General features: G+C 36.0%; 1 protein-coding gene across 1 annotated transcript in view; it reads left to right on the top strand.

Annotated features, from left to right (window-relative positions):
* Positions 1 to 13,282, top strand: part of LOC150078283 (eukaryotic translation initiation factor 2-alpha kinase 3-like) — a 280,030-nt gene that overhangs the window by 54,206 nt on the left and 212,542 nt on the right. Inside the window, exon 3 of the mRNA XM_090385567.1 lies at positions 8,661 to 8,858. Coding sequence (XP_090241693.1) covers positions 8,661 to 8,858 — 198 coding nt within the window. The remainder of the gene's footprint in view (positions 1 to 8,660; positions 8,859 to 13,282) is intronic.

Raw genomic sequence — 13,282 nt, 5'->3', positions numbered from 1 at the left:
CTACATATTCAATAACTAACATGTGAAATTTCATTCCCATAGGTCAGGGGTCGGGAACCTGCGGCTCTTTGAACATGTAACTGCAGCTCTTTAACTTTTAGCCCACATGAAGCACCATTTAAAGTGGAGTTAGAGAATTTAAAATCAAGGACATGTTGACTGCAAGACTAAAATGCCTTAAAGCTGAAATTGAAGATTTGGAAATGCAAAAGACTGCCTGTGCAATTCTACACAATTGGACAGCAATAGATGAGTTGAAAAAGCAAGACCAAATTGTGTTCGATATGTGGAGTAACTTACCAGACACATAAATTTGAAAATATTTGCATCTGGTCTTCTCTCAGTTTTTGGTTCGATGTATTTCTGCGAGCAAATATTTTCGAACATGAACTATATTAAAAATAAATCAAGAAGCCATCTGAACAATACGAGTCTCTCAGCATGCCTAAAGATGAAAATTAAGGCATACTCGCTTGATGTTGAGAGACTTGCTCAAGAAGTTCAGCAGCAAAAGTCACAATAATTCATACCTAATTGGATGTTGTTACGTTTTTTCAGTATTAATAAATAATATTTCAAAAAAAATATATATTTTTAATAAAACACCTTCCCACTCTGTTCCATTTTGTAACCCCCCCCCCCAGCATGAGCTGAGGTGTGGCTCTTTGGATTCTCTTTTTTTTTTTTTTAAATTAGATCAAAATTGGTTCTTCACTCAAAAAAGGTTGCTGACCCTTGCCGTAGATGATCATACACCAGAGGTGGAGCCCAGAATCAACCACAGTGTCCTTCCTCTGGTTCCGAAGAAGGACACTATGGTTGAAAAAGTGGAGTATTGAGCAGTGATCAAGTTCCTGCATTTGCAGAGCAAGAAAGCTCAGGAAATTGACAAAGAAATGAAAGCTGTGTATGGGCAGAATTGTCCATCCTATGACACTGTAAAAAGTGGAAACAGGAGTTCGAGTGCGGTTGTACAAGTGTCTTTGACGAGCCAAGAGAAGGAAGGCCATCAATACCCACAGACAGTGAGACAGTTGCAAAGGTTGAGCAGCTGGTGCTGAGTGACAGATGTGTGATAATTCATTTCATCGCAAATGCAATGAGAATTAGTTATGGCTCTGCTCACAGCATTTTGCATGACCATTGGCACATGTCTAAGGTCTCTGCACAATGGGTTCTAAGATAGCTGACACCTTTGCAGAAACAATGGCGAATGCAATGTTCTTGCCAACTGTTAGATGTTGAGAACTTTTTTCAACAGTTGGTGACAAATGACGAATGCTGAATGTATAATGAAGAAACCATTGCATGGAAGCCACTTTGATTCATCTCATGAAGTCATCAATTAGCATTAGCATTAGTAGAGGCATATGATGCAAGAAAGCAAGCTTATGCAGCATCAGCCAAAAAAAAAAAAAAAAACTTCCACTTCACCCCTCCGTTCGTTCGAAATACTTGTCCAGCTGAGCCTTAAATTTATTTAGCCTATCAACTTCCACAACAACGGATACAAGTCTGTTCTACCAACCAACTACCTGCTGGCTAAAGGCAAATTTCCGCACATCTATCCTACATTTGTCTTTCCTCAATTTGAATTTATGCCCTCTCAGGTGATTATTCTGAGCAAGAGGAAGAATCCCATCAGCATTGAGCATGCCCAAACTATTCAAGGCTTTATACACCTCTATCAGATCACTTCGCTGGTGCCTAGTCTCCAGACACTGTAATTTGCAAAACTTAAGCCTTTCTTCGTAAGAGCAATCCTTTGTTCTGTTCACTAATCTTGTTGGCCTTCTCTGTACTCGTTCCAGCATCTCTATATCCTTCTTGAAATGAGGTCTCCAGACCTGTATACAATACTCAAGGTGTGGCCTGACCATTGCCTTATACAATGGAATAATCACCTCCTTATCCCTGCTAGAAAAATTCCTGTATATCATTGATAAGACACTATGAGCTACTCTTGCAGTCCGTCTGCACTGCTCAGAGAACTTCATATCTGCCTACACAATTACCTCCAGGTCCTTTTCATTCTTTACCACTGTCAGTGTACTACCAGAGTTGGTACACTGCTCTGGGGTTGCTGTTTCCCATATGTAGTACTTTACATTTGTCAGTGTTAAACTTCATTTGCCACCTCTCAGCCCATCTGCTCAACCTTTCCAGATCCTGTTGCAGCAGCATAGTGTCAGTAGTGTCCTTGACAACCCTGCCAACCTTTGTATCATCTGCAAACTTGGACATTAAGCTTGATATACCATCATCAATATTATTTATAAATACAGAAAACAATAATGGACCCAACCCTGAACCCTGAGGGACTCCACTAATAACATTAGTCCACGACGAGCAGTGTCCATTGATTATCACGCTCTGCCTTCTCCCCTCAACTATCCCTTTATCCATAGCAGCAATTTGCCTCCAATGCCACACTGCTGCAATTTGTGCAGCAGTCTTCCTTGTGCAATAGTATTAAAAGCCTTTCTAAGATCCAAGTGTATAATATCAAAGTTATTCCCTGCATCCAGTTCTTTTGTGACTGCATCATAGTATCCAATCAAATTGGTCAGGCAAGACTTCCCCTTAACAAAACCATGCTGTGTCCGAGCTATAACTGAAGTCTTGTCTAGATGATCCTGCAGTGCTTCTTTAACCAGTGCCTCCATTAATTTTCCTGGAACAGAAGTTGAACTCACAGGTCTATAATTACTTGTGTCAGCCTTTGATCCTCCTTTGTGAATTGAGGTCACATTTGCACATCTCCAGTCTGTGGGTACCTCCCCTGAGTCCAAGGAAGCTCTCATAATTATGGCTAAGGGTTTGTTTACTTCCTTTGCCTCCTTTAATATAACTGGATAGATCCCATCCACCCCCAGGTGCCTTTCTTGTGTTTATCTTCAACAATTTCTTCTCCACTTTACTCTCAGTTATTACAAGATTATCTAGCTTACTGCCAGAGTTGAATACACCTCTGGCATTCTCCTCCCCGAATAACTCCTCATGTGTGAATGTTGATGCAAAATATTCATTTAGTTTGTTAGCTACCTGAGCAGAATCATCAACAGTTGAACCATCGATATCAAGTGGACCAATCTGATTCATCCCCTTCCTTCTAGAGTTTACATAAGTAAAGAACTCTTTGCTATTTTTCTTTGCATCTTTTGCCAAAGATTTCTCGTAATCTGCCTTCGCCTGCCTAACCTCCTTTGTAACTTGGTTACAGATCAACTTATATCTATCATAGGCTTCTGTGTCACGTGTTAATTTATATGTATCCCATGCATTTTTCTTCTCTGCCATATGTCTCATTAGTTCATCTGACATCCATTTAGGCCTAAACCTTGAACAATATTTCTTAGTTGGTATGAAAATCCTAGTAGCTTCCAAGATTAATTCTTTGAATGCTTCCCATTTTAAATTTGCTGTTGGTAACATCATCAGTTGTTGATCCCACCATATAAAGAATTTAAATACTGTCTCAGACCATCGTAGTCGCCTTTACGAAAGCAATAACCCTTCCCTTTACCCCTGATGGTAGTTACCTCTTTGAGTAAATCCCACTTCAGCAGACTGTGATCACTGTCACCTAGTGGTTCCTCTGTCTGCAGATTCTTAATGCATGAAGAATCACTACTGATAATCAAATCAAGAGTATTACTCCATCTAGTTGCCTCCCGAACATGCTGATGTAGAAAACAATCATCCAATAAATCCACAAAAGCCTTGCTAGTGTGTGAGTGACCAACCCACAAATTCCAGTCAATATCTGGGAAATTAAAATCCCCCATTATAAGACTCTCTGATTTACTGGCCCACTCTATTTCCCTGTACAGTATCTTATTATACTCATCAGAGTCATTAGGCCTATAGCACACTCCTACTCTCAGTTTTGATCTCCCAATGCTTATGTCACACCAAACTGACTCAACACTGCACTGTCCAGCGATGTCAACTGACTTCACTTCCTTGGATTTTATGTGTTTCTTAACTAATAGCATAACCCCTCCTCCTTTCCTATCCTGTCTATCCTTTCTGTAGACGTTGTACTCCCCAAATTACAGTTTTGCATTCCTTATATCTGTGTGACACCACGTCTCTGATATCCCAACAATATGTCGCCTTTGATGCTTTGAGCAATACCTCAAATTCATCAAATTTATTTATCAAACTCCTAGCATTGGTGTACATGCAAGTATACATGCACCTGTTCCTATTCTTAGCTACCCTAACACAACCCATGTGTTTACTTGTACCGCAGTGATTCCCAGAAGTCTTTGAAATATCCTGCATCTTGTTTTCCAGGTTTCTGCTCATTTCAGTAGAAGCAGTGGAATTTATGGTTTCGGGCAAAAAAAAATTGCAGACTTCTAAAATCAAGGCATTAAACAACTGATCCATAGATGGGAGAAATGTGTTACTATACATGGAGAGTGCATAGAAAAGGATTAAAGTTCCTGTGAAGGAAATTTAATCCTTTTAACTAGGTAAGGGTACAAACTTTTTGATACCCCCTCGTATGCAGATAGACAGATGGATGGAAATAGTGAAGACAATAGATGCTTTATGTATATGCATCTAAAGATTGCTACTTTCCAAATTAAGTGATTTATAATAAGTAATAAATTAGTGATTTCTTTAATGATTACTGCTCTGGGCACAGTACAGTAACATGTTTATGTGTTGATTTCACCAATCAAATGTTTTGGGAAAAGCAGCAAGAAATAGTTGAAAATTTATTCTTAATTCTGACACCGTGTTATGTAATAATAAGTTAAAATATTTTTGGGTACGGTATTATTATCAAAACAAAATATTTTTTGGTTGCCTTAAAGCCTACTTTCAGTCAAGAAGCAAGCAAAAATAAGGCCAAAATGTAACCTTATGGAACATTAATATGGCATGTACCTTTTTTACTTCAAAATTGAGACTTGAAGAATTTTTTATGGCTATATATCTTCAATGAAAAAATATAATGATGCAGTTAGGAGCTTTTACCATATATATATATATATATATATATATATATATATATATTAAGGATGCACTGATTAATCGTGCATAATTGGTAATCAGCCTAATCAGGTCCTTGGCCGATTAATTGTTAATCGGCTTTTTTTCACTTAATTGGTTTTGTTAATCAGCCATTTCCTGCCAAATTTAAGCCAGTTAAACACTGATGAGAGATTCATCAGATTGCTTTGATACACTGAAATGGAATAAGTCAACAATTTTATTAATACAGAGAATACTATAAAAAATAAAATAACAGGTATTTTAATCAAATTTATCACTTTTTTAACAAAGTATAAAGGAAAAAACAAATTAAAAGCAGTTTTACACAGAGTAATCAAAATTTGAATGCTCTTAAATTGTAATGCAAAAACAGCAGAGTTCCCCATTTTCAGGACATAGCTTATTTCTTGCAGGTTCATACAAATTAGCACCAGTACTAAATATTCTTTCACTTTCAACTGATGAAGCTGGTGCACTTGAATATTTCAAAGCCAGTTTGCTCAGAAGAGGTAGTTTGTCTTGTACGTTTGTTTTCCACCACTGAAATGGGCTATAATTTCTGGGCAGTAATGGCAAATTTAAATACTGGTTAAATTCTTGGGTGCATCACTGAATAATGCTTTTTTTTTTTTTTTTTTTTTGAGAATTGCTTCTCTTTTGAACTTACTCTGGGTGACATTTGTTCTGTTCCTTTGTTTTGAACACTATCTGTCTTAGCAGAAGCCCATTTTATCAAACAAACTTGAAAAACTCATAGTAAAGCCTGAGCTATCTTGATCTTGATCTTCAATAGAACTGGTTGAAGCATATCCTGTTGAAATATCATCAAGAGATCCTCTCTTACCTGTATTTGATCTTGCTCCAGAGCTTCTAAAACACATTTCTTTATTTTGCTTTTCATATTACTTCTTTGAAAGTTCATCTTAAATCTAGGATCTATAAAAGTAGATAAACACAGAGATTTATTTTCCATATAAGCAGAAAATCTTTTCACAGTTGATGATTTAAGCTCCTCAGCTGTGGTAAGAATTCTACTGAAATTATCATTTTGGACAGCTATGGGCAAAAATAATTAAGTCAAAATTGTGAGGATTATCATTGAAGTGGTAGATTCTCTTTTACTAGCTTCATTAGTGATTTATTCATATGGACCTAGGAGTTGGACTATTTTTTTACAAGACACTGGTATGAACTTAATGTTGGAATATTGTTGTCCACACATATGTTGTGAGAGCCTTTTGCTGTTCTGTGTTTCTTTCCAGTATGTAATACATTGAATTCCAATGAGTGGATATATTTTGAATTAATTTATGCTTCTTTAAATTTAGCTGCTCCTGTATTTAGGCCTGACGTAGCCCAGTGGTCAGGAGCGAGAGTGCATAGCACGCGTTCCTTGAGTGGACCGGGGTTCAAGCCCGTGACTACTAAATATGATAAATATTTGTATTGACGATTTATTGTAAACTCTACTGACTTGGCTGTCATGCCGGAGTATAAACAGAAAAAAATTTTTTTTTTTTATTTATTTCCATTAATTTGTTAACTGCTGAAGCAGAATAATTGAAGTATTTTACAATATTCCTATTGATAGTAACAACAGCCCTTAGAGCCTGTTGGGCAAATATGGAATCATTTATTGAAAGTTGTAATGTGTGTATGAAACATGATTGTGATTGTAAACCACTATCAGTGACACCAGCTACCATATTTGCTCCAGAATCTCACAGTACAAGAAAAACTTTGCTTTTTGAGAGCTAATATTCTTCTAGCACATTGTTCACCTCTTCACTGATCCGTATCCCTGTATGAGCCTGAAAAAGGTAATACTCAGAAATGGAGAATTATTTGTACTAGCTGTTCAAATATCAGTAGTTAAAGAAATGTGTTTGGCTATATCAAGGGATATTTGAAGTTTTTTTTTTTTTTTTTTTTTTTTAACCTTCTGAAATATATCTGGAATGATTTTATCAGTGAAATATTTTCTACTTGGAATATTATAATTTGGGCCAAATTTTTTTTAATAGCCTTTAGAATCTAATGTCAGATGTTACAGAATATGGTCGAAGCTATCATTTCTTCAGTTAAATAATGGATCTCTTTGGTGTTGTAGCCATTAATATCCCAAAGCTTCTTTGTTGATACTGCTTCTATAGTAGTTTGCACTTTAGCAGGAGGTTCAATGGTGCTGCTACTTCCTGAATATTCAGCATATGTCCTTTTCAACTTATCTGATGCTTCTGTTTCTTTTGACATTTCTTCTGGATGGAACTTAATAAAATTTAATCTGAAAAAGTAATAAGAGGATTAGAAACACATTATGGATTAATAAGGTGTACAAACAAACTGAATACAACATGTGGCAAATGTAAAGAAAGCCAACACGAAAGTTATGGCAAACTGCTTTGCTGCTACCGCCCCTTTGTGCTGCATGCTTGGTAAACAGCTGATGTGTGCTATCGGTCTAGAGCAGAAGTTGAGAATGATATATTGATATTGACACATAGGCGTGACATATGTACTGATTGGTGCTTGAACATAACAGACGATAACATCATAGCGTTAAGTGATTATTTAATGCTATGATATGTATATATATGAAGAATCTTTCTTTCTTTTTTTGTTATTACCTAACCTTAAAAATGTCGTGTGTTAATGAAAATTATTATTATTATTATTTATTATTTTTTTTCAATTTACCAATATAAAACCATTAAAAATTGTTAAACTCATTGGTGTCAAGTGGAATTGCTGAAGTCCCTAGTGCTGCAAAAAATTTCTAAGTCCGGAACAATAGCAACGTAGAAAGACCTTTTTTTTTTTTTTTTTCCATCCATGAGTTGCAATTCTTCTTAACAGGTTCAAGTGAGATGGTCAGACTATCGAAGCAAGAGTCATATGACTGGAATTTAACTGTCTCTGTGTATCAGGGAAGTGCTTCTGAGATGCAAATGATATATTGGTGTTGCTGGATGCAAAAAATGTCCACCAGAAGGTGGTCTAAAAGATCTAGTTACAGATACGTATAAAATTAGTTACAGATATGTAACTAATTCTGTAATTGAACACTCTTAGACATGAACCATTGTAATATTCCTTATGTTAGTATTATTTAGTTGATATTTGCTTGTATGTACTGTAATTAGGCGGCTTTTTCAGTGGATTATAATAATGATAATAATAATGACTAATCAGCCAAGTAATCGGTAATCAGGCAATTTTCTTATTGTTGCAACCTTAATATATATATGTATATATATATTTTTTTTTACTGATTGGCCGAAGCTGGTGCTGCGAGTACTGAAAAAAACTCTCAGCTTTGGTCAAAGGTGACCAAAGCAGATTTTCTTACGTAGCATTGAGCAAACTAAGTTTTCTACTTATTGCACTGATTTCATATTGTGGAGGCATCTTCACCCCAAGTTGCCTAGTTATTGGACTAATGTTTTTTTTTTTTTTTTTTCTTTTTGAAAATTTGCTCAAAATGTGCAAATATTTTTCTGTTTTCAGTTCATGCTAGTCACCAGTGTTCCTGCTTGACAGTTAAAACTGAAATATAAGAAATGTAGTTTTTATAAGATATAAGAGAAATGAAAGTCTTTCATTGGTAATTTTTTTTGTTATTCATGCACTTGTTTTTCTTTAAACAGATTCCAAATCGAGGGCAATGGGTGCGACTGATTCCATCACTTGATGGAAATTTATATAAATTTGATGGAGAAAACATTGAACCAGTACCAGTAAATGCAGATACCCTTTTGAGAAGTTCTTATAAGTTGGCTGATAATCTTGTGGTTACCGGAGGAAAAGAAAATAGAAATTATGGAATTAATTTAAAAACAGGAATGGTAATTTAATTTTTTTTTTTTTTTTTTTTCTATGTATCATTTGGGTAAATTTTGTCATTTTTCACTATTTTAGTAATTTCATTTAAAAATAACTTATGATAAAAAAAGTTTTTTTATTTTGATGTTTTAGTTTATTTAACATATATCTATCTGGTTCCATCAAAGTCAGTTAAATTTTATTATTTAAAAGGCCACAAAGGTTACAAATCAATTTTATAATAAAATTATTCAAATACTGACCTATATAGGGTAGGGCAGTAGGATGGATATTTTTCAGTGTGTTTCAGAGGGAGCAATGATAGTGGGGGGGTGAGAGCTATATGATTGGAGTTGCTTTGTATTCATGCAGTTCAGTAATCATGGATAATTGGCTAGTGAACCATCACATTTGCAGCAGAAATTTATTTATAATAAAATCCATTATGCAGACACAAAGAAGATTTCAACATTCAGTTTAATGAACCAAGACAAGTGACCATATTCCTTCTTGGAATTCGGCCATGGGCAACAATCAATTTGTCGGCACTATGTGTACAGTTTGCAAACCTGAGAATGGAGAGAGAGAGTGAGAAATGCAGTATTGCAAAGCCCATTCCAGTCAGTAAGAAGACAAGTGATGGCCTTTGGAATGTTGAGTAGAAGTCTAAGACATATTTTGCACAATAAACTTCAGTTCCACCCTTACAAAATTAAAGTTACTCACAAGGTAGCAAATCAGGTTAAAATTGCTCGAGGACAGCTCTGCATACAATTTATGGACATTTTGGAAAATGATGCAAATGTTTTGAATATTTTCATTATGTTGGACGAAGCCTATTTTCACCTTTTTGGATTTGTTAACAAGTAGAACTTCCACTATTGGTCGGGGACTCCACTAAAAGCTGCTGCATAGCGAGTAGATAGCCATCTGGTTTGGTCTATCTGCATTTTGAGTAATCGGCCCATAATTCTTTGAAGAATTATGGTCCGATTACTCAAAAATGACCAGTCTGTAACGATGACTGCTGGTCAATACAGTACTATGTTGGTTTTTGGTTGTGGAGCTACACAGGTTCAGACAAAATAATGTGTGATTTCAACAAGATGGAGCAGTGCCACACATTTAAGACAAAATATGTAGACATTTTGGCTGAAACAAGAAGAAGAAATGAATCACTTATAAGTTTATCAAGTGGAAATCTGCTGTACACTAATGGAAACAGTGAAAGGAGTGAAGGTGGAGTTGGGTTTCTGGTCCATAAAGATTTTAAAAACAACAACATTTTGGAATTCAAAAGTACATCACCAAGGGTGTCAAGACTAATACTCAAGATTTCTAAGAGGGACAAGCTAAAGATTATAATGATTTATGCACCAACATCGAGCCATGATGATGAAGAGGTTGAAGAAATGTACACTGAAATTGAGTCTTCTAGATGAGCAGAAAACCCACTACACTATTATTATGGGGGACTTCAATGCTAAGGTTGGAAAAAGGCAAAACAGCGCAGAAAGAGGAACTATAGGAAATTTTGGAATTGGTGAAAGAAATAAGAGGTGAAAGACTTGTGGAATTTGCAGAATCTCAAGGAATGTCAGTAATGAACACTTTTTTCAAGAAAAGGGTGAACAGAAAGTGGACATGGAAGAGTCCAAATGGATTAACAACTAATGAAATCGACTTCATCCTCACTAACAGAAGATATATTGTGAATGATGTTACCGTCCTGAATAAGGTAAATGTTGGAAGTGATCACAGAATGGTAAGATGTACACTTGATATAGATGTAGGAAAGGAAAGGAAAAAACTGACTCGAGTAAATAATACAAAGGTCTTTGAAATAACAGAGGAGGAGAAAAAGCAGTATGTACTGGAACTTAAGAACAAGTTTGAGCTTCTGCAGACTGCTCAGGACCAAGATATCGACGAGGAATATTACAACTTTCTGAAAGTGATAAAGCCCAAGGAACCTATAGGGAAACAGAAATCCAAAGAAGAGAAAATTAGTCAAGAAACACTTGTCATGATGAACCAAAGACGACAAATGAAGAGCAAGAAAAACACTGACAGGGAGAAAATTGAGTATACTGAGTTATGCAAAGCCATTAGAAAGAGACTCAGAGAGGACATAAGAAGATTTAACACAAGAAAAGTAGAATAAGCATTAAGGGAAAACAAAGGATTTAAATCAGCAACCATGAGCAGTAATACAGAAAGACAAATGATACTGAAACTGAAGAATAGCAATGGTGTACTTATAAACAGCAGAGAAGGCATAATTCAAATAGCAGAAGACTACTATAGAGAATTATACAAGGAGCGAGGGTGATACCAGCAGTGGGGAAGATGGATTGCAAAGTAGCAACACATACGACATACCCGATATTCTTCCTGATGAGGTAGAACATGCATTGAAGAAAATGAAGAATCGGAAAGCCCCGGGGGAAGATGAAGTTACTGTAGAGTTGTTAAAATTGGGAGGAAGAGACATAACACAAAAACTGGCAAGGCTCTTCACAAAGTGCATTAGAAAAGGTGTGATGCCTAAGCAGTGGAATAATGCAATCATAGTTTTGCTGCATAAGAAAGGAGATAAATCAGAAATTGGAAATTATAGACCAATTAGCTTGTTATCCCATATCTACAAGTTGTTCACAAGGGTCATTACTAACAGATTAGAAAGAATACTTGATGAGAATCAACCGAAAGAGCAAGCTGGCTTTAGGACAGGATTCTCAACTATGGATCACCTTCACGTAATATCACAGCTAATGGAGAAAGCAAATGAATATAAAACACCATTATGCCTGGCATTTGTGGATTATGAAAAGGCATTTGACTCCATACAGCATAAGGCAATGTTTCGGGCACTGGAAAGACGAGGCATAGATAATCCATATATTATGATTTTGAAGAAAATATATGAGAGTGCTACATCCTTTATTAGACTAGACAAAGACATTAGCAAATTTAAAATCGAGAAAGGAGTTCGACGAGTAGACACAATATCTCCGAAGCTGTTTACTGCTGCCCTTGAGGAAGCTTTCAGAAGATTAGACTGGTCGCAGAAAGGAGTCAATGTGAATGGAGAGTACCTAAACCATTTACGATTTGCAGATGACATTGTGGTCATAAGCCACGATCCCAAAGAATTAGAGGAAAATCTTAATCAGTTATGCACAGTTAGTAAGGATTTTGGACTAAAGATGAATATGGCTAAAACAAAAGTAATGATGAACAAGTATGCCACGGAAAGGGAAATAATGATTGAAGGAGCAGTAATTGAAAAGGTGGAGTCATATACTTATCTGGGACAAGTTATTAGCTGTAATAATGATAAATGGCTGGAAGTCAAGAGAAGAATAAATTTTGGATGGATAGCATTCAGGAAATATAGTCACATACTGAAGAGCAATATCCCAGTTTGTCTGAAACATAAAATAATGAATCAATGTATACTCCCCACCATGTCTTATGGAAGTGAAACTTGGGCACCCACCAAAAGAATGGAAGAGAAGCTGAAAACTACACAGCAAAGAATGGAACGAATTATATTGGGAATCAGACTGTTAGATAAGAAGAGAAACACATGGATTAGGCAGCAAACTCAAGTAAAGGACATTCTTATCAAAACTAAAGAACTAAAATGGTCTTGGGCAGGACACATAGCTCGAAGACATGATGACAGATGGACTAAGAAAATAACAGAATGGTACCCAAGAGGAGCTAGAAGAAAACCTGGAAGACAAAGGCGGAGATGGATAGATGAAATTCATGAGTTTTTGAGTAGTAAATGGATGGCCAGTGCTCAAAACAGAAGGAACTGGAAAGTTGCTGGAGAGGCCTTCATCCTGCAGTAGATTGAAAATGGCTGATGATGATGATGATGATGTAGACATTATATTATCTTATGTAGGGCAGCTTCCAAATGTTAATTCAACTCCGCTGTTGTGCACTGTGATGATACAGAAACGCTGAAAAAATGCCAGAAGTGTGTGTAGTTTTATGTTTGTCATTGACATGTTTGTTACATTGTTTAATTGTTTCTGGATACTTTGCTACCAGAAAGCAACAAGCACCAGGAGGGTGCATCCTGATACCTGTCTATGCCACGAGGAGGCAGGTCACAACTGAACGTGAACTGCAGCAAACCTCGAGTGTCATGTACTGAATGTCCAAACCATTCAAAAAATAGCAAATAAAATAAAATAAAAAAGTAATAAGTAATAAAAATGATAAAATAAAAGAGAATAAAAATAAATAATAAAAAATAAAATAAATAAAATAATCCTGTGCCAGAGCAAGGCTGGTGCCAGCAAGGACAAACACAATAGAGGAAAGAATAGCAGAAAAAGGAGGAAGAATAAAAAGTAAACAATTGATAGATGGACAAAAGGAAAGACATGACATGAACTAAAAGGGGATAGAGAGAAGAGATAAAGAT

Source organism: Mastigoproctus giganteus, chromosome 11 (genome assembly GCF_048544385.1).
Source record: "Mastigoproctus giganteus isolate SK-2022 chromosome 11, ASM4854438v1, whole genome shotgun sequence".
NCBI classification, from domain to species: domain Eukaryota; kingdom Metazoa; phylum Arthropoda; class Arachnida; order Uropygi; family Thelyphonidae; genus Mastigoproctus; species Mastigoproctus giganteus.
This window is presented reverse-complemented; position numbering and strand designations above follow the sequence as displayed.